The sequence below is a fragment of the Tamandua tetradactyla genome, chromosome 9 (assembly GCF_023851605.1).
Source record: "Tamandua tetradactyla isolate mTamTet1 chromosome 9, mTamTet1.pri, whole genome shotgun sequence".
In the NCBI taxonomy this organism is placed as follows: Eukaryota; Metazoa; Chordata; class Mammalia; order Pilosa; family Myrmecophagidae; genus Tamandua; species Tamandua tetradactyla.
The window spans coordinates 65662686-65684867 of record NC_135335.1 but is presented as its reverse complement, the minus strand read 5'-3'; the positions used below and the strand labels follow the sequence as shown (position 1 = coordinate 65684867).

General features: G+C 41.4%; 1 protein-coding gene across 4 annotated transcripts in view; it reads left to right on the top strand.

The window, feature by feature from the left end:
• Window positions 1–22182, top strand: part of RETREG1 (reticulophagy regulator 1) — a 156625-nt gene that overhangs the window by 100486 nt on the left and 33957 nt on the right. The window contains exon 1 of one of the 4 annotated variants that reach the window (XM_077116883.1): window positions 9992–10512. The exons of the other annotated variants lie outside the window; for them this stretch is intronic. Within the exon in view, the coding sequence (XP_076972998.1) occupies window positions 10478–10512 (35 nt within the window). The 5' untranslated portion in view covers window positions 9992–10477. Of the gene's footprint in view, window positions 1–9991; window positions 10513–22182 lie in introns of those variants that run through there. 4 annotated transcript variants of the gene reach the window in all.

The window sequence follows — 22182 nt, the reverse complement described above, 5'->3', positions numbered from 1 at the left end:
GGAAATCTCAGTTTTTCACTCTTAAGGCCTTCAACTGAGTAGATGAGGCAGCATCGAGGACAGTCTCCTTTACTTAAATTCAGCCTATTGTAAACGCTGCTCACATCTATAAACTACCTCCGCGGCAACACCTAGATGAGTGTTTGATCTAACAACTGGACGCCATCGCCTAGCCAATTTGACACATAAAATTCACCACCACACAGTAGTTGGGACAATAAGGAGATGACAGCTTGGGTAGGTTATTGGAGACCTCCTTCTTAAGGAGGTCTCTTAAGTTAAGGCTCTCTTCTTTCCCACTTACCAAGATCAGCACCGTGCCCAGCTTTTCTTGTAGCAAGTGCTTCTAAAGGGGCTGGCTCCTCTTCAAAAATGCCTGCAGGCTGTAGGAGGCTGGCTCTGAGCACTTTTCCTCAAACCTCATTGCCTAGTGGAGAAGTTCTGGTGCCTCCCAAGGTGCTGTCAGCATGTGGTGCTTACTGGGGACAGTCAAAGCCATGACGTTGGCAGATGGCATACAGGGAAGAGGGCTGGAAGGAGGTTTTCTCCAAGCCAGACCTGCAAACTGAGATGGAAATGATTAACTGTTGTAGGGTTGTTGAGCTGAAAAGTCTCCATTTCTGTTTGGTTTCTCCACAGAATATTGGGTAAATGTATAGCCAAGAAACATCTTATCAATGGCTAGTCAGGAATGAAATACAGTTTTTAACACTGACATAAGCAGAATGTGATTAGGAAAGTCAGCTTATAGCAAAAGCATTATGTAGTGTCGGGTTAGACAGTACATTATCATTACCCTTTGTTTTGCATTATATTTTTAGGCTCCAGAGATTACGTTTGTTGGACTACTCCAGCCTCTACTGTCCACAAAACTCCTCCGTCTTTATGATTTGTGGCCTTAGAAATTTTCCATTTCCTCATGTGCGCTACGAGCAGTGAGACCTGTCAGAGTTCTTTCCCTACTGTCGCTATTTGCTGTAAATTTCTTGGAACCAAAGCTTCTGTCAAAGACTTCTACCCCTGAAGTACACTTATGGCCTTAAAAAAAAAAATTAAAGGAGATTGTTCAGAAACAGGTGTGTTTCCTAAGGGTTTGGACAGAGCAAGATCCTGCTGGAGAAGCAAGTGGGGACAGGCTGGGGAGAAAAAAGGCCAGGAGTGGAGGATGTACATATGGGACTGGAGGTGAGGGGCAGGGGTGATAAAGCGGGAAAGAAATAGGGCAGGAGAGTCAGAAAATGGCAGGGTGGGAAAGGGGGAGGTGTGGCAGGAACATGGGTGGTAGAGAGGCCAGCAGGAAGGACCATAGAAGACTCAGTAGCACCCCAGTGTACATAGCAACATTTTTACAATAGCCAAAAGGTAGAAAAAATTCAAGTGTCCACCACAGATGGATGGATAGACAAAATATGGTATATATCCACAGATGGCATATTACTGAGTCGTGAAAGGAAATGATGTTCTGATATGTGCAACAACATGGATAAAACTTGATAACGTCATGGTGTGTGAAATGAGCCAGACACCAAAGGATAAATATTGTATGATCTCACTGGTAGGAAATGATTAGAATATGCAAAACATAGAGCCAGAAATTAGAATACAGACTGCCAAGTCTGGGGAATGAGGACTTAACACATAACTAATTTAAGAGTTTCTGTTAGGGGTGGCTGAAAGGTTTTAGTAACAGAGGGTGTTGATGGTACCACACATTGTGAATGGATTAACACCGAATCACGAACTTAAAGTGGTTAAAATGGGAAATATGAAGTGTATAGTATATGCCACCAGAATAAAAATTGAAAAGAAGAAAGCATTCAAAAGTTTTGTCTGTTCTGACTCTGTCTTGTCATGCCAGTCTCTGGGGTGAAATATTGTACATCCTAACTTTCTGATGGAAAATGTTTCCTAATAAAAAGTTCATTATAGGTTGTTAATTTTTAAACTGTGATATTTAGACTTAATGACCATTTGAATACATGGAGCCACAAGTAAAGATAGTAAGTGACCCATTTACTCATGCGGTCAGGGGTCACACAAGGAAGGGTGGAGTGATGGCAGGTGGAGAGAGGAGCAGGAAGTGACAGCAAATTCAGTACAGAAGTAGACTCAGGAAACGTGGAGAGGAAGAGGCGGCAGGTTTGGCAACAGCTTAAGGAAGGAGAGAGAACAGGATGGTGTGAATACAAGGCAGGTGCCCCAGATCTCCTGTGCCGTCATTGAGTTGTGTCTTTTGTGTGTGTGTGTGTATTTCATTGAATATGGTCTCTGCAAGTGCTCGTGATTCCCTCTAGGAGGTCCTGTTGGCCCTGAGGCTGGCTTCCTTCCAACCTACTTCTTCATCTCTTCTCTCCATAGAAGAGTCGATAAGCCTTGGTATGGAGCTGATTTCTTTCTCTCTTATTTCTTCTCCTTACAGCACCCACCCATTCCCCAAAAAACCAAGACTTATATAAAAAACTGCAGATTTTTTTTCCCCAAGAAAGAGTCTTTTTTAAATTTTAAAATTTTTATTTATTTATTTCAATTTATTTATTAATTAAAAAATAAAGAAACAAAATAAAACAACATACATAATCAGTAATTTACAATATCATCACTTAGTTGCATATTCATCATTTCTTAGAACATTTGCATTAATTCAAAAAAAGAAATAAAAAGACAATAAAAAAAGAAATAAAATGAACACAGGAAAAAAAAAAAGATTATACCTACCATACCCCTTACCCCTTGCTTTCATTGATCACTAGCATTTCAAACTACATTTATTTTAGCATTTGTTCCCCCTATTATTTATTTTTATTCCATATGTTCTGTTCCTTTGTTGACAAGGTAGATAAAAGGAGCATCAGACACAAGGTTTTCACAATCACATAGTCACATTGTGACAGCTGTATCATTATTCAATCATCCTCAAGAAACATGGCTACTGGAACACAGCTCTACATTTTCAGGCAGTTCCCTCCAGCCTTTCCATTACATCTTGAATAACAAGATGATATCTACTTGATGCATAAGAATAACCTCCAGGATAACCTCTCGACTCTGTTTGGAATCTCTCAGCCATTGACACTTTCTCATTTCCCTCTTCCCTCTTTTGGTCGAGAAGGTTTTCTCAATCCCTTGATGCTGGGTCTCAGCTCATTCTAGGGTTTTTCTCAATCCCTTGATGCTGAGTCTCCGTTCATTCCAAGATCTCTGTCCCACGTTGCCAGGAAGGTCCACACCCCTGGGAGTCATGTCCCACACAGAGAGGGGTAGGGTGGTGAGACTGCTTGTTGTGTTGGTTGGAGAGAGAGGCCACATCTGAGCAACAAAAGAGGTTCTCTTGGGGGTGACTCTTAGGCCTAAATTTTAAGTAGACTTGACCTATCCTTTGTGGGGTTAAGTTTCATATGAACAAACCCCAAGCCTGGGGGCTCAGCCTGTAGCTTTGGTTGTCCACACTGCTTGTGAGAATATCAAGAATTCAACTTGGGGAAGTTGAATTTCTCCCCGTTCTCACCACTCCCCGAAGGGGGCTTTGCAGATGCTTTTCCACTCACTGATCGAATTACTCTGGGACTCATTGGGGCATCACTCTGGACAAACCAGCAAAATCTCATGTCCTACCTGAGATTCCAAGTACTTATGGCGTTCAATCAAACTATCTACGTAAGTTATATTAGGAAATGCACTAGTCAAAATATAAATTTTGTAACAAATAAACATTTTTTGCTTTAGTCTCACACAGAAGGTGATTTTTAAGAATATTAATAAACGTTTATTTCCAGTACCCTGCAATAATGACATTCCTTTGTTCTTCCTCATGCAAAAACATTTTTAAAATTGTACCTTGTACATTTCACTATTATTATACACTCTAGGCATTCCTAGATTATACCATCTCAATCTTTAACATCTATCTTTCTAAGAAAGAGTCTTTTTAATAAAAGAGTTTATAGTATTTAGCAGATTATTGTTACATAGCTAATTATTCATTTTGATTTAAAACACATTGATATAATGGGACATCTTGTTGATGCCTTGTTGAGTTGCCTCTTACGTGTTAATTGCTAATGGATATGAGTCTAAGTTACATATTTACCCCAGAACATTTGGGAGAGTCAAGACTTCAGAGACTAGCTTTCCTGCAAAGAGCCAAAAAGAAAGTCACTACCTGATATGTGTTGTCCGCTATCAGGAAAAAGCCTTTCTAGTCTTAGTAATAGAATATTATGGAATGTGCATGCTCTGTGTATGTAAGGATTATCTCATTTAATAATTGCAACAACACTGTGACTTAGAAGCCTTTATTAGACCCAACTATAAAATGAAATACACTGCCGTTTGAGAAATTCGGTAACTTGTCCTAAGTTACTTAGTGTTCATAGAAAGTGGTGAAAAGTGATTGATACTCAGGCCGTCTGACTTCAGAGACCACGTACTTAATTCCACCACCACACTCCTTTGGCATCTTTGCTCCCCCTTTTATTAAATTCATTGTGCTCCCTCAGCACAATGAACTTGTTTTATAACTCCAGTCAGTTTCCTGCAGGGGTTTTATTTCTGCTTCCTCCACATGTTTTGACACTGGTGGAACCCAAATTCCATAATGAGCCAGATGTTTCTAGTTGGTTCTTGCTCCTATTACTCACAGTTCTGTTTTAAATGCATGTTAAAGGCTGTTTCAGACTCATGCATACCTAAGCCTGTTTCTGAATACAGTAAGGCCTCCCCCAATTTCATGTAACCCTTTCTACTTTTAAAATGAATACATTTATAGGAACTCTGTATTTTATAACTGGTTTGTCTATAAACCTACAACTTTGCCAATGAAAAAAGGAATAAAATAAATGAATATATAAACTCAATAGCCTATTCAATAGAGGCCCTGATTTTTCCTTAATTTTACTCACGTGTAAAAATAAAAATATCCCCAACCTGGTTTAAACCACTGATCCTTCCCAAAGCTCTAATAATGGTTAAGAGCTTGCATTTTGAAACTGGAGCTAGCTGCTTACATTCAAATTCCAGTTCCGCTGTTTACCAACTGCAAATGGCTTCTGACGCCACCCGGACTCCACAGGATAAAGGCACAGTCCCCACAGACTGCCCTCACTTCAAACACCTGCTGCAAGTTTGGGGTTCCCAGGGCCACCTTCTCTTCTGACCAACTGGGTATGGATTCGGGGCATCCCTCCTGCCCACCTCAGTTTCAATCATTTGCTAGAACAACTCACAGACCTCAGAAAAGCACTATGGTATAGGATAGCAAAAAGATCAAATTAAGGATGGGCCAAAAGAAGAACTTGCAAAGGACTAGATCTCAGAGGGTCCTAAACAGGAACCTTCTGGTGTCCACTCCCAGTGTAATGAGGCTGTATTACCCTCTGGCACATCTGTGTATCTTTAGCAACCTGGGAGGCTCACCTGAGCTTAGGTGTTCAGGGTTTTTTAATGGGGTTTCATCTAGCTGGCATGATTGAATCAATCTCTGTGGTTGAACTCCACACCTATCCCCTCTCCCAACCTTCTTCTCCTGGGCTGAACTGACATGGTTCAAAGCCCCAACTCTCTAATCACATGATTGGACTTTCTGGTATGACCTGCAGCCCCGCCCCTGTCATGTTATTAGCATAAACTATGAGGTGTCCTGGAGAGGGCCACCATGAAATAAAGATACTCTCAGCACTCTGGAAATTCCTCAGGTTACCTTCTAAGAGCCTCTTTTTAGAGGAATATTCCTTATGTTATAGAGACCTATAACCTTGGACAAGTTCCTTCATAACTCTGGGCCTCAATTTCCCCATTTGTCAAATGTAGTTAATAGTACCTATCCAAGAGTTTATATCAATTAATGTGTAGGTAGTGCTTGAAACAAGGCTAAGCACACATTAAGTGTGTCATTATTATAACATTTTCATTGGCATCCATTAGAAGAATACAAATTATAAACTTCTCTTTCTTCCAGAAATGTTCTTTAAAGTCAAAGAAAACTGCCTCCTTCTTCCAAGAGTTTCACGGTAAAGATCAGTCAAAACTGAGCCTTACAAGAAGTGTCATTGTAGGTCATTAATTTTGATGTCCCACCTCCCTTACATATGTATCTGCTATAGAAAGCATTAGGCTTGGGTCATTCTTTACTCTACATGTGAAAAGTGGCTGGGGATGGGTCAGATGATAGATGGACTGGACTAGAAAGACATTGCAGGCCCCTACTGGCAAACCAAATCTTCCATGGGGAAGATTTGGCTCCTTCCAGCTGTTTCTGCTGAGACATAACAAATCATATGACCATCAAGTCATGGCAGTCTAACATAAATGAACAAAGTGGGAGTCATGACACTTAGGGATCAGGGAATGGTGATCTGTTGGGTAGCCATACAGTTTTTGGCTAACTGGGTACACCAAGGAGGGTATAGGGGGTTCTATCCTATAATTAACACCGGGACAACACGTGCAGCCTGGGACCATCTCAGGCAGATGGAAAGGGTGACTCAAGAGACCTAACCAGAATGAAAAATAAAGACTTTGACAAGAGAGCTAGGGGCATAGGGGGGTTTCAGAGACTCAGGGCATTGGTTTCATAGCTCTCTACTTCTGGATGAAAAGAAATTTGAGGAAAACACTTCATATGCCAAGCTTCAAAAAAGGGAAAAGAGATGAAATGGGTGACTGGGTTGACTCTGTCCTAATTATTTTGAAAATAGGCTGAGGAAAAGGTTTCTCGCTTTCTCTTCCTGGGTGTCCCAACGATCTAGGTCATTGTTTTCAACGATATCTTGAGCAACTCTGGGTTTCCAAGGACCCAACTCTGGGGCTGCCTTTTTTAGGGTGGAGGGTACGTTTTGACGCTGTGCCCCCATCAACCTGAGCAGCTCCTTCTGGTTGTTGGTTGATGTGGTATCACTTACAAACTGAGCTGTGGCATAACATGTGTTTGAATAAACAAGTTTTTATTGCTCCGAAAAATAGCTTGAAAGCCACTGATCTAGGACAAATCCCAGCATCGATTTCTCCAACCAGAAAGCAGGCGGGAGCAGCACAGGGCACGCCGTGATGTCTTTGTGATCTTAGTGCATCGTTTGCACCCAGGCACATAGTCAGTCATTTAATTCTTTTGACTTTGCTTTTTAAGGGTTTGATCCAGGAAAAAAAGTCCTCCACTTTGTTCCCCCAAAAACACAGGTTTTGATGCTTGTTCTGTACACTTAACGCCACTTCTGCAGAGTGCAGAATTACATAGTCTGTATTTTCATGAGAAACAGATTTGGTACTGACCATTTTGGATATCTTTGATGGGAAATGGAAAAGATGGAGAAGGGGAAATTCCTGGAGTGTAGAGGACTTGAGTTTTCTTTCTTGGTCTCTACCATTCAGCCAGCAGCATCTTCTACAGCGCAGGGAGCTACAGGTCAGGGGTTTGAAGTCTGGCTTAAGCACAAGTACTGAAGCTGGAGAGTTCAGCTTGGGGGGGTCTCTGAGGCGTTGTTTCCCGAGATAAAGCACAGGGACTTCTTTCCTTCAGTGAGAGCGAGCCACTGAAAATTTTATAACCCCTTCCATTTAAAAATAGCTTAAGATTTTTTTTCTAGTGAAAAGAACAATTTATATTTATTGCTGAAAAGTTAGAAAATACAGTCAAAAAGGATAAATGGAAAATATTCATTATTTCTTCAGGCCAGAGAATACCATAATTAGCACCATGGTGGAGAACCTTTAAAACCCTTCTCCTTCCCCTTTCTCCCTTATCGTTCAAGTTTCCTTCTCTTATTTGTATCTTTCAGATATTTCCATCAAAATATAGATGGATTGGGCGGTGCAACAGTGGCTCAGTGGCAGAATTCTCACTGACATGCCAGAAACCCGGGTTTGATTCACAGAGCCTGCCCATGCCAAAAAAAAAAGAAAAAATATATATTAATGAACCTTTTGACCTAAATGGCATGCTATCCATTGTCTTTTCTTCCCACTAGCTATATTATGGAAACCCTTTGGTAACAGTCATCCTTTTTAGCAACGCTAGAGGATGTCATTGCACCAATTACTCCCTTCCTGATGGAACTTTGTTTCTTTTTATCCTTTTTTTTTTTTGGCTGTTATACATAATGATTATATTTATTTCATCCCTTAAATTTTAAAAATGTATAATTGCTCATGTATTTTGGGGTGTGTACTGCTAGGAGTGCTTAATCAAAAACACTTGACTGCTCCTTGCCCAGACTGCAGATAATGCTGTCAACTGGAGGAGTGAAAAGAGTGTGTAACCGAGGGGTGGACAATCAGAGGTCTTACCCCAGCTCCGTCCCCAGCAGGTCACCTAACTTTGCTGGGTCACCATTTCAGCCTCCAAAAGCCTTGGTGCTGACTTCGGTGTCCCTCATGGGCTCCTCCAGGTCAATCTTCTGAGTCCTTAAGTTCTGCATGCCTAGTAGACTTCAGATCTGCAACGACCTCGTCCTCCATAGGACCAAAGGTGCCACCTGAAGAGGACGTCAGGAGAGGAAGCAGGGAGTTGGAGGGGAACCGTGTCCATTGGGAAGCTACCGTTTGCATTTGTGATCTGTGCCATCCATTTTTTTTTCCCTCCTGGTCTCTGAATTTTAGAAATGACCAGTGATAGACCTAGGGAGTAATCTGTGATTGAAGCAAGTCATTCTGGATACATGAGGGGGTTCTTAAAAGGAACTATTTTAGTGAATAGTTCATGGTAGTAAGTATTCATGGTCCTTATTTGTTACAGTACAAATCAGTTAATTGAGCCTTGAAAATTGAGAGACAGTTTTCAGGGATATATTTGGTTCTGCAGTAATTGGCTAAGTTCAACAATAGCCACATTCAGAGATTCAAGAAATAATAACAGGCGCTTAAGGGAAAAAAATAAAATTGATGGGGTAGAAGTGTCAGAACGGAGATTTAGGTCATAGAATTAGCATTTTTTTGTTAAGTTTAATAAAAGGTACTGAAATGTTATCCCTGATAATATTTTCGGTATTGCAGCCTTTCTATTCTTTAAAGCTGGTATTTCTAACAATTCTACACATTGTTTTGGTTTTAATTGAGCGGCTCCTGCATGCTCTCTCACTCTTCAGAGCTCTTCCAATGACTTTTTTTGTTACCAAGTTCATGGTGTTTGAGTTACTCACTTGGACTTTGAAGTGTCTAAAACTTTAGGTTTTGTTTGAAATAGTAACTCATTTAAACGATTATCTCTAATTGTGATATGCATGCATCGAATAGCTAATACTCTCCAAAAAAATAAAACCAGTTAATATATTATTATTTTCAACTTTTCAGTTCTTTAACACTCTAGAAAATCACTCCGACAGAAAATATAAAATACATATTAAATATAGCTACATTATTCAGATTAGCCACATATGACAATGAAATACACATTTTTAAAAGAACAATACATTATTCTTAATAATTGGACCTGCTTTCTGCCTTACCTATCATTCTTAGTCATGGGGGAAAAGTGGCTTTGAGTTTTGATGCACAGCTTTCAGTGTATATGCATAGGGGAATCTCAGTAATATTTCTCCTAGCCTTTCTCAAAGCAAGCAGAATTGAAGGGATTTTTGTCCTACTCTTAAAAGTTGCAGCAAACGAGGGTGTCTAGTGATTGAGATTCCTAAGCAAGCTAGTACACCATCTGAGACTCAGAGCCAGGCTGTTTGCCCAAGGCAGGCTGCTCCCTGGTGGCAGAGGGAGGTCCTGGGAGAATGACACCATTTCATCCACATGAACTCATTGGCTCATATTCACAGACAGGCTCATTCTCAGTTCCAAAATCTAGAAGACTTGAACAAAGTTTTTCTTGCGCAACTGTATCCGTCAAAACAAACAACGATATCCCTCAAAGCATGATTACTTATTGGCTGTTTGGTTTTGTGCAAGGGATCTTTTTGCTGAGTGGCTAAGAGTTCTCAGAAAAAAAAACAAACCACTCAGCTGTTTTGTTCTCTGAGGTCCGCCTCCCCCTGTGACTCGAAGGAGGAGATGTGATAGCCCAGGGTGAAGTTTCAGACAACTCTGCCCTTCAGTGCGGTGCTTGGTCATGCCAGGAAAAAAAAAAAGTGGGGGAAAAGAGAAAGGGCAGGCCTAGGTGAAGTCATCCCAATAAAGGTTAAGAGCTGGGCAGTGACATCTTCTCACACGACTGGAGAGAAAATGCTTGGCAGCTGGGCTGTACCTGCTCCCAGCTGCCTGTCACGATCCTAAGAGTAAGAGGTGACCTATTTATTTTTAGAAGGGGGCAGTCAAAATAACCCGGCTCTTAGCTTCATTCAAGGCAGGCGGCCGCTTTGGAAGATTGTAAACACCGACTCTCTTAGTGAGGGAGGACCACTTTTTTTTCCAAAAAGGAAAAGAACTTCACTACTGGGTGTTTTTTCCCTCCTGACAGAGAAGAGACGGGGTCTGGGCTCTGAGCTGTGGTACCGAAGGGCTACAGCCTTAGCCACTCCATTATTGTTATTTTTAAAGGGCAGAAATGCCTGAAGGTGAGGACTTTGGACCAGGCAAAAGGTAATTATATATATATATTTACTTTTCTTTGAGTCTTTTTCATTTGCTAGTTATTTTTTAAACTAGCAAATGTGATTAATTTGAAAAGTAGGTGGCTAAAATTATTTTAAAAAGGAATATAATTCCATAGTTCCAGGAAATTCTTTTGTTTTTTTTTTTTGGTATGAACTAATTGAAGACAGAGACAAAAGCTTATCTTAATGTACTCTGAGAAACATATGGAAATAAGAGTTTTTCTTGAATGAGGAAGTGCAGTTGTAAAATTAAGAAGAAAAAAAATGTGTCCAATATGTAAAGTCTCCTTGAATTTTTTAATTTTTGATTTTTACCGCAGTATGATAGATACTGGGACATTTTATAAAATGCTTGTATTTTAAAAAATAATGTAAATGTTTCTTAAGGCTCAATATTAGACCAATATACCAATATTGGCATTTCAAAACTTTTTTTTTAAACCATAGTACTTATCTTTGAAAAAGTGATCAGTTTGGTTCCCATATGTAATTTCTTACTGTATCGATGTTTTTATTGCTGTTAGTTTTAAGGAGCGGGGGAAGAATGAGGGAAAGGGAGCAGACAGTCCTTGCTAATGTGAGCATAACTTGTGCCCATATTGGAAGTCTCTGTTTCAAAATCCTTCCGCCAAAATTTGTATGAATCAGTTAGATGTCTTTCCTGGAATTCTAATTGGGGTCATTGAATTCAGATACTGAGAGGTAGAAAGAAAGCTGTTAAAAAAGGAAAGGCGTCATTAACAATTTCATTGCCATTGAAAGTGGAAACTGGTAACTCTAGGAAGAGACCACCCAAAATGTTTTTTGTCATTGTGTTAAAGACAAGAATCCCTTTTAGGGGGCCTGATCATTTGAAGGGGAAGATAGGGTAGAAATGTAGTAAGGGTTGTTTTGATGAAATGCAACATTGTCATTATTAAATTAAATTAAATTAAATAGTAATTAATTATTGATAATTATCAATATTTGGAATTAATGGCTTGTGATATAAGCTAAAGAAACAAGAATTTTTTCTAAGAATGCTTATTGCTCATTACAAAGGACAGATAAGAATAACATATATGTATATACACACACAATTGATCATTGTTGTCTTCCAAGGAATAATAATAATTTGATTGAAAATGGGAAACTCCCTTTCACTACTTTGAGGTAGTATACTCCTTTTTAAAAAACTTTTTGATGATATAGCTTTCAGCTCTTAACAGTTGGTGTTTTTTTATGCAGTATGCTAGGTTTGCATCATGAATTTGCTTGATTTTTTTTCCCTACCTGTACATAAAGTTAGAATGGGCACCCAGACAGGATGAAAGATTAGAGCTAGGCTAGAAATGACATTACAATCAAGAGGGAATTTTTCTTTTATTAAATTTGGGATTAAATGCCATTAGATAACTCAGGTGCCATGTTTAAAAGAGGAAGAACTATTATAAGTTTTTTATAAGTATGTGTGCTGACGAAATTTGTTTTTAGAGGTCTATTGCAGCAGGTTTGGTTGAATCTCACATTCAAGCTTCTTTGTGTTACTTTGGTCCCTGAATTTTGGAACTTAGTGACCTGAATTGCTCTGTAACTGGCAGTGAGCTAGAGCTGAGTTTGATCTTTAAAACAAAAATCAGTGGAAACCCAGTGATCTGCTGCTTCATTGGTATTTCTAGAACTTGCTATACCAACTGCTTCTTGCGCTAATGGTCCCTTGGCCCCAAGGCACCATTTTATTTTCACCAAATGGAAAAGCGAGAATGATACAACTGCTTGGGAGGGGAGAGGGGCAAAGGGGAGACCCTTTCCTTGCTGTGTTGCCCTTTTTTTCCAGTGAGAACCATTTTCAGGACGAACCTTGGAAGACTTCATGCCAGTTTCAAGGTCAGAAGATGAGGGGAAGAGGATGAGAAAGAATACGGTTCTGGAGCATGCTGGGGCAGGCAGGAACCTAAGCAGGAAGCTTTGGGTGCCAGAGAAGAAGGGTAAAAAACAGCAGCAGCTGGGGAAGCAGACAGTATCAAGAAATTTGAGGAAAATGTTCAGAAGATAGATAGACAGTTAGTAAAGAGAATGATATAGCAAAGGTGGCAAAATGTTGAAATTGGTGGCTCGGGGTTTCTGGGAGGGTGGGGGATGCTGGATTTCTCCATATGGATTTCGTGTTATTTTTGAAACTGTCCTGTAAGTTTGAAATTATTTCAAAATAATTTTTTTTTGGGGGTGCATGGTCTAGGAATTGAACCTGGGTCACCCACATGGAAGGCGAGCATTCTACCACCGAACCACCAGTACACCCCCAAATAACATTTTTAATGAAAAAAAATTTTGAGGAAAATTGTACCCTGGCCAGAGTCCCCAGCTTTAAAATGGTTCCTTATCCCACCTCACTTTGGTTCCTGCCTGGGAGGTAGTGACCTCAGGCCTCTGAGATGCCATCATGAACCTGGGTGGAAGGGGGTAGACTGGGGTGGACAGTAGGGGTCAAACCTACTCCAGGTGCCATGGAGGGTACTGGATCCTGGGCAGCCAAGCCCGGCCCCTGAATGTGGCTTCTGGAAGCACTTCTGCACCCTGTAACTGTGTTCACACTTTCCTTGGTTCACTCAGTAGTATTTATTATCGAGCGCTTGAACCTTGTCTTTGTGCCGGGAGATAGGGCAGTGGACTAGGCCTCTGCGCTCTGGAGCAGACATGGGGCAGGCAGCCACTTAACAGTGTTAAGTAGATAAGAGTAGTTCCAATAAAAAAGGGCTAATAGAAGATAAAGATCCTGAGCTGGGAATGAACTAACACCACTGAGAAACCCAAAGGCAGTGGGAATAGAGAGCAATGAGCAGCCAAGGGGGTTAGGCACTGCCCACAGAGCCTTAAAGGCTACAATAAGGGAGCTGGGTTTTATTCAAGGTCATGATGGGGGTCACATAAATAATTCAGAGACATTATGAGTTAATATGCTTTTGTGGGTTGGTCTAAGAACCTCAGCACCATTTACAACGCATGGAAATGTGCTTTCTGAGGTCTAAAAATGCTAGCTTTTGAAGTATAACCAAGTTCATAAATTGGGCCTACATATATAGTTCAGAAATTGGCATAAAGCAAGCATGAAAATCAGGGCTGGATGCTGAAATGCTGGGAGTTCAGGAAAGCACCTTTTTTTGAAGCATAGAGTCTGTGGTCACCTATCAGGTGGTAGGTAACTGGTGCCCCAGGTGGTGATACCAGGTCTGCACTGGGTGCTTGGACTCAGGTCCAGGTTTTGCTACCCACAGAAAGAAAACAACTGTAGAGAGCTGGTTTGACCCATCTGATGACATGCAGGGTGGACCCAGTAAATCCATAGCAAGGAAGGGTGACTTGGTACCTTGATCACTGATATGATGCCCTGTGAAAGTCAGACATTTGTGTTTTTAGATTGTTTAGAAGCATCTGCTTTTGTTTTGTTCAGCTCTGATGTTTAGTCAATAAGTAAAATATCACTGGAAAGAAAATCTGCCTGTTTTAGAGTTTAAGAAGCAAAATGTTGTCTGCCAAGACAGTGTTCTGCAGCCTTATCATGTAGCAAAGACTTAAAAGCTCATCTTTTAACTTTGTAATATCAGTTTTGGCTGCTCAAAGACCTTTTCATTATTACTTTGCTTTGGAGAGGTGAGGTTGCCATATTTTTGAGTTCTGGATATATGAAGAGTTACTGTATTTAAGGAAACTCAAAGTCTTTTAAAGTATAGCAGCCTATTCAGCATTTGGAAATGTCATTAGCAGTTATATTGGAGTTTACTCTTGGAGGGTTTCAGAGAAACTGGTTTAAATGTATTCTTTAATCCAGATGTTTTAATATTTCACGTTGGTCAGAGTATAGATTTAATTTCTCATTGTTGATAAACCTTATCCTTTGATAATACCATTTTTAAAATCATAGGGTGAGGATGAGAAATGCCTATATGGAAGTCCGACAGCGCACCCCAACCTGAACTTTGGTGGGGGGTGGGAAATCTAGCTTAAGTTGAGATAGAGCCCTGTTGTGCAGGCATCTTTCAACCTTTGCAGGTGTGAAAAGGTCCTCATTCTGCCTTTGTTTTGAAATAGGCATAGAGAGATGAAGTAAATAAGCAAAGCTCGCCCAGCCATTTGGTGGCGGTGACACAATTTGAATACTCCTGAGCCTGTGCAGTTAGACTTATACATGGTCATTACCACTGGTGGTGTCACACTGGGTGGGCTTGATGGCCAGAGACAAGGGCAGTGTGGTTGACACATAGGGAGAAAAGAGAGGGGCTGGAGGTGAGGGGCAAAGTCTTTTGGAGCCCATCCTTGGACCTTGAAGGCCATGGTGTGCTGGTAAATATTTAACAACCAGCTCTCTGCGAGGGGTGGCAAGAGGCGGGAAGCTCTGATCTGCAGCATTTGCTGATTCACCATGGCCCATTTCAAGCCACCCACGTGAGGTCACTGAAAGTGGAGTGGAAATGAGTTGAATGGATTCGTGAGCCTGGGGGAGTCGGCTCCAGAACACTCTGTTTGTGGGCCAGGACCAGAGTTGGTATTTGACTTGGAATATGATATCGTGTCTTCATTTATATATCCTCAGGAATTTCACTGAAGACTTGTGAAAGGAGGTAGCAATTTATTTTTCCCCCATTTTCCATCAAAGTCATGGAAAAATGTTTATCAGGCCTAGAAAATGCTCAGCACTTGTGAAAGTCGACTTTGAACCAGCTGGGCTAATATTTGAAACTGATTAAGAACAGGTAGAACAATGCATTCTGTCCTTGTTGTCGCAAGAGTGTTTGTCTCGTATGAGATTATCTTAATAACTGGTTAACAGGCAGTAGGCTTCCTAAACTCTTGCAAGCGCCACAGTAAGTTTCTGGTAACCACCCCCCTGTTAAAACGGATGTGTATTTTATGAACGCAGGGTGACTTATCCTTTGCTGTCATCCCTAAAGTGTGATGGAAGGCTGCTTAGTTTACAGAGCCAGAGAAGTACTGCAGCTGCTGTGTGCCTGGTCATGGAAAGGCCTGTCTGGGGGTCACCAACAGAAGCTGTTCCTGGTGACTGATGAGGAAAAGTCTACTTGTGTGGGCTTCTAGTACTTCCTGTGTGTTTTCCTTTCTGGGAAAATCCACATCTAGGTCCCTTCAGTCACCTGGCTTTCCCACTTGGCCATCTGGGTCTAACAGAAAGTGTGTGAGTGCAAGATCTCATCTGTGGGGCAAACCTCATTCAGCTTCATTCATATTTTTTAAAAACAATGTTTTCCCCACTAAAAGATGTTATCGCTGTTCATTTGGAGAAATAAAAATAGCATGGGGAAAAATAGTATAAAGAAGAAAAGATCAACTGTAAACTTAAATATACAATTATATTGTCTTCTGGTACTTCTATGGACATATTTTCTTGGCAAAATTACAATAAGTGTATCATATATACAGTTTTGTATGCTGCTTTTCTCTCATAAGCATTTCCCAGTGGTATCTAGAAATTTTGGAAGCATTTTTAAATGGCTGCAAGATATTCTGTCCTTTGGATTTACCCACCTTTATTAATTGTTATTCTATTATTGAAAATTGTTTTGCCTTTTATAAATGAGAGTGGGATACAATACTATTTTTTTTCTAATTTTTTATAGATCACATTCACAGAAGGGAAATGATTACATCAAAGGATATGAATTATTTTTATCTCATAATAAATATTGCAAAATTGCTTTCTAGGAAAGTCATTCTAAACTATATACTCACAGGTGGGGTGTTAGCAATTATGTTTTCCACTTCAGGTGTCTGTAGCCATTCATTTATTCAACCAGTCAGTTACATCATGTGTGCCTACTATTTGCCAGGTTCTTCCCTAACTCTGAAAATGAAGAAACATTGTCTTCATAGCAAGGTGTTTCTGTGCTAGTAATAATCTAAAAAATAAATCATGAGTACCTTAAGATCTTCAGAGGAAGGTAAATATAATAGTGTACCCATTATCTATTGCTGCATAGCAAATAGCCCTAAAATTTAGTAGCCTGAATCTAGGATAGTCAGTTGTCTTGCTCAGAAACTGCATTAGGGAGAACTCAGAGACCATACCTCATCTGGACTCGTCTCTACAGTACCGGCAGAGGCAGCTCAACTGGGGGCTGGAGGACCCATTGTAAAGATGGCTTACTTGCGTGGCTGGCCCACTGGTGCTGGCCATCAGCTGGAGCTCACCCAGCAATGTGGTAGGGAGTCTCCATTCCCTTCACATGGGCCTCTGCTTGAACTTCATTGGAGAAGGTGGCTGGGTTCCAGGAGCAAGAATCCTAAGAGACGGGAAGTATAAGCTGCCGGTTTCCTAAGGCCGGGCCCAGAAACTGGCCCAGTGTGTTGCTGCCATACTGTATTGATCAAGCAACCAAAGAGCTTCTCCCATCACTTCCTCCATATTCTACTCCTTGGGGGAGAGTCAGTTCATCCAGCATGGGCTCCAGGAGGTAGGGATGGTTGGGGGGGGCTTTCTTCAAGGCTCCCTGCCCCAGTGACTGAGGGTCACAAGGGTTGAATGAAGAAATTACTTGTGCTGCAGTAGGAAAGCAGCCTTATGAACTCTAGCTCTGCAACCAAGACTCACATTGCTTTATTTATTTTCAAGCTTCAGATTCTTTTGAAAGAAAAAAATCTTTCCCATTCCTATCAGTGAATAGCTATTAATCCCCAGGGTCTATACTATCCTTCCTCTCTCAGCAGTTATTTTTATTTTCTTATTGACTCTTTCAAATATGCATTTGGCTGGGAAACGTAATAACCAAAAATGTTTTGAAAAATAGTATGAATAAAGGAAAGGTCTTTCTTATGAAGAAATGTTGGGGACTTTGGTACATGAACTGTTTTCCAGGTATTGTGAATGACACTATGAGGACCATTCTTGCATTCCCTCCATCACTTACTCAGCAGAATATGGCAGTACTCTTGCTACTTGCTAGAGGCTGAAACACAGAACGGCACAAGAGAAATGGGAACCTTTCCTTTAAGGGGCTTATGGGCAATCTGTGAAGACAAACCATTGAATTACAATAAATCTTAATTATTAAAAGGGGAAGGATTAGATGGAAATACCAGTGAAAAGTATTGGGGGTGCAAGAGAACAGCCTAGACTTGCCTAGGCAGAACTTTGTGGAGGAAGTGATTTTTAAGCTGAGCATTAGGGTGAAAGCTGGCAGGGCGAGGGAACGGCTGGAAAAGGGTGTGATATGTTCCCAGAACTAGAAGAGGCTCAGAAGTGCTGGTGTCTGCATAGTGGGAGGAGGAGAAGGGCAAGAGATGGGGGGGGAGGGGAGGTGAGAAGGGGCTCGATCACAAGGCTGTTAAAAGCTGAGGTTGGGTTTTTAAGGGCAGTAGGAAAAGCCACTGAGTTGATTACAAAGACTGTCATAACCAGATTTGCATTTTTTTAAAAATTTATTTTGTTTATTAAACATACCAACATACAAACACAAACATTCTTACCATATGATCATTCCATTCTACATATATAATCAGTAATTCACAAAATCAACACATAGTTGTATATTCATCATCATGATCATTTCTTAGAACATTTGCATCAATTCAGAAAAAGAAATAAAAAGAAAACAGAAAAAAATTCATACATACCATACCCCTTACCCCTCCTTTTCATTGATCACTAGCATTTCATTCTACTAAATTTATTTTAACATTTGTTCTCTCTATTATTTATTTGTTTTTAATCCATATGTTTTACTCATCTGTCTATAAGGTAGATAAAAGAAGCATTAGACACAAGGTTTTCACAATCACACAGTCACATTGCAAAAGCTATATCATTATACAGTCTTCTTCAAGAAACATGGCTACTGGAACACAGCTCTACGTATTCAGGCAGTTCCCTCCAGCCTCTCTGTTAGCCGTAACTAAAAAGGTGATATCTATTTAATGCTTAGGAATAACCTCCAGGATAACCTCTTGACTCTGTTTGGAATCTCTCAGCCATTGACACTTTATTTTGTCTCATTTCTCTCTTCCCCCTTTTGGTCAAGAAGGTTTTCTCAGTCCCTTGATGCTGAGTCCCAGCTCATTCTAGGATTTCTGTTCCACATTGCCAGGAAGGTCCACATCCCTGGAAGTCATGTCCCATGTAGAGAGGGGGAGGGCAGTGAGTTTGCTTGTCATGTTGGCTGAGAGAGGAAGGCCACATCTGAGAAACAAAAGAGGTTCCCTTGGGGGTGACTCTTAGGCCTAATTTTAAGTAGGCTTAGACTATCCTTTGTGGGGTTAAATTTCATATGAACAAACCCTAAGATTGGGGGCTCAGCCTATTGCTTTGGTTGCCCCCCTGCTTGTGAGACTATGAAGAATTTTCCACTTGGGGAAGTTGAATTTTCCCCTTTTCTTACCATTCCCCCAAGGGGACTTTGCATATACTTTTTTTTTCTTTTCTTGTTTTTTTTTTTGCATATATTTTTAAATTCATTCTTCAAATCCTTCTTGGATTTACTAGATTTGCATTTTAGCAGTGTCACTCCTTATGTCATCCTCTGACCACACAGTGAGTGTGTGGTTGGCTGGAGCTGAGTGGTGGTTCCTAACCCTTTTCAGGACATATGAAGTCAACTTTAGTAATTAATTGCTTGCCTCCCTTTCCATCAGAAGAATGGTTTCTTCAGTAAGGAAATCCCTCAAGGCAAGAATACAGAGAAATTGGAACCTTTGTACATGGCTGGTGGGAATGTAAAATGGTCCCACTGTAGTGGAAAATGGTTTGGGGGGTCCTCAGAAAGTGAAACCTAGAATAACCATGCAACCGGCAATCCCGAATATAGATATGTACCCAAAAGCAGGATTCAAACAGATGTTTGTACACCAATGTTCATAGCAGCATTGTTCACTATTGCCAAAAGGTGGAAGCAGCCCAGGTGTCCATCAGCAGATGAATGGATAAACAAAATGTGCTACATACATACTGTGGAATATTATTCAGTAGTAAAAAGGAATGAAGTTCTGATACAAGCCATGCCATGGATAAACTTTGAGAATATTAAGCTGAGTGAAATAAGCCAGACACAAAAGGGTAAACATTGTACAGCTTCACTTATATGAAATATCTAGAATATGCAGATCCATAGAGACAGAAAATAACTTCTGGTTCCCAGAGGCAGGGTAAGGGTGGGGAATGGGGAATCAGTGCTTAATGAGTCTCTGTTTGGGGAGATGGACACGTTTTGTCAATGGAAGGTGGTGGTGGTAGCACGGCGTTGTGAATATAATTAACATCACTGCATTGTATGCTTGCAAGTGGTTAAATGGGACATTTTATGTGTGGCATCTATCATAGCACAATAAAAATTAAAAAAAAAAAATTCCTCAAGAAAGTTTCCAGACCTGCCTATGCATGTCATCTGTAATCCCATCTCCACACTGCGGTGGGATGGGTTCCCACAGATGCCTGCCTTTTCCAAGTCCTTTAAGTTTCGCAAGATCTTAACCCTCTTGCTTCTGCACTTAGTACAAAATAGGTCACGTGAGTAAAAACCCCTCGACCATCTGTGGTCTAATCCTTGTGAATATCTTGATTCACAGACACGATAGTATAGAGGGGACATGTACAGTCTGTCCATTGTCTTTAGCTATTGGTCTCAGCCAGGAGTGTGCATTAAATCACTTGGGACCCCTTGAAGCCCTCAAACTCAGACAGTTTTGCAGTGAACTTCTGCTTGAAAACCAGCCAGTCTATATGCTCTGAGTGCCCTTTGTGTTTGGAACAGGGCCACCAGGGTTGTGTATTTGGTTCACATTGTTTTGATCTTTCATAGCATTGCTTTCACCGATATGAGCTTTGGTCTTGTGCCTCAAGCCTATGCTGAGTGAATGAAAGTATGTGTGTCTTCCAGGGCATGGGGCATGGGGGTTAGGCCAAATGTCCTCCCCATGCCTCTCAGTGAGAGGAGAATTCACAGGAGGACTCTCAGGCTCTGGGCATGCATATTCCTCTTGAACAATTGGTTTCTTTTCATCTATGGACCTGTGAATCTTACAAGTGATCATCTCGATTTAGCCTTTTGGAGCCAAAATTACTGCTCACCTCTAGCAAGTGTATAGGACCTTCTAGAATGCATGTCTGTTCTAGTTTGAAAGCTGCCAGAATGCAGTATAGCAGAACTGGAACAGCTTTTTTAAAGGGGAATTTATTAAGCTGCAAATTTACAGTTCTAAGGCCATGATAATGTCCGAATTAAGGCAAGGCAATAAAAATGTCCAAATTAAGGCATCCAGGGAAAGATGTCTTCATTCAGGAAGGCTGATGACATTTCATTTTCTCAGCTCAAAAGGCACATGGTGACATCTGCTAGCTTTCTCTCCTCATTTCATAAGGCTTCCCCGGGGATGTTTTCCTTCTGCTCCAGAGATCTCTGGCTGTGTAGGCTCTGTGGGCTCTGAAGCTTTTTCCAAAAGCATTTCCCCTTAAAGGGCTCCAGTAAGCAACCCTACCTTGAAGGGGTAGAGACACATCTCCATGGAAACCATCTAATCAAAAGTTACCACCCACAGTCAGGTGGGTCATATCTCCATGGAAACAATAAAAAAGATTCCACCCAGCATTACTGAATGAGGATTAAAGAACATGGCTTTTCTGGGGTACCTAATAGCTTCAAACTGGCACAACACCCATATGCTGTTTCTCTCCTTGGCTTTACTCTTCCCTGGAGGCTTTAGCCCATGGTTGCATGGCATGTGCAGTGCCCCAGGGCTCCCAGAGGAGGGAACTGGGGGGCTGTTGTGGGGGGTGGGACTGATGGCATCTATCCAAGGCCCTGCCCCATAAGCTGTGCATCCTGGGGTGGGCTGTGCTTCCTGGAGGAAGGTGCACCGTTTTCTGTTTTGTGTTTGAAAAGACAGGGCATCTGCCTGCCCGGCTTCAAAGGTTGCTTTGGAAATCAGCATTTTCTTCATCAGTCTTCCCTTTCAACAAATATCTGGGGAGTTCAGTTTCTGAGGCTGCTGAGCCTGGTTGCCATCCGGTGAGGATGTGTGGTGACAATCAGAGGCAGAAAGGTCTTCAGGCAGAAGTGAGTTAAGACTCTTTTTTTTTTTTTTCACCTGTTCTTGTGAAATTGCCAGTGAACTTGGAATGGGAATATACAAATGAGTCTCTGGGGGAATACTGGCTTGTGGCCCATCGGCCAGAGTAATGTCACCTCATCCAGTGTCTGGCGTGAGGGAGATGAAATTAGGCAAGACACTCCTACCCTTGTGCCCTCCTGGCTATAGTTTTCTAGTTTCTCCCTCACACTCCCTTGTTCACCCTCCTACTCTCATTTGTCCAATCTCTCTGGACTCCCTCTTTGCTCCTCTCGTACCTTCACAGCAGCGATCTGCCCTCTCTCACCCAGTCAGAGAATCCCAGCTTGACAGAGAGCTGAGGGCCAAAACCCAGATGTGGCAATGCACCACCGGACGCCTGGGCCACGGTATCCCAAGGCAGAAGTTGGGAAAGAGCTGGAGAGGGAGTGTCCCAGCTGTTCCCCAGTTGACACACGAATCCTCCCCTTAGGGAGAACAGGTGAAATGGTTGTCTTAAAGGGAGGCTCCCTGGTGGGTCCTCCAGGGCAGGCCACACGCTCTTCTGGGCCTCAGCCTCCTTTAGCAGAGCTGGCCTGCCTCTGGGAGTGACCATCAGTCACTAACG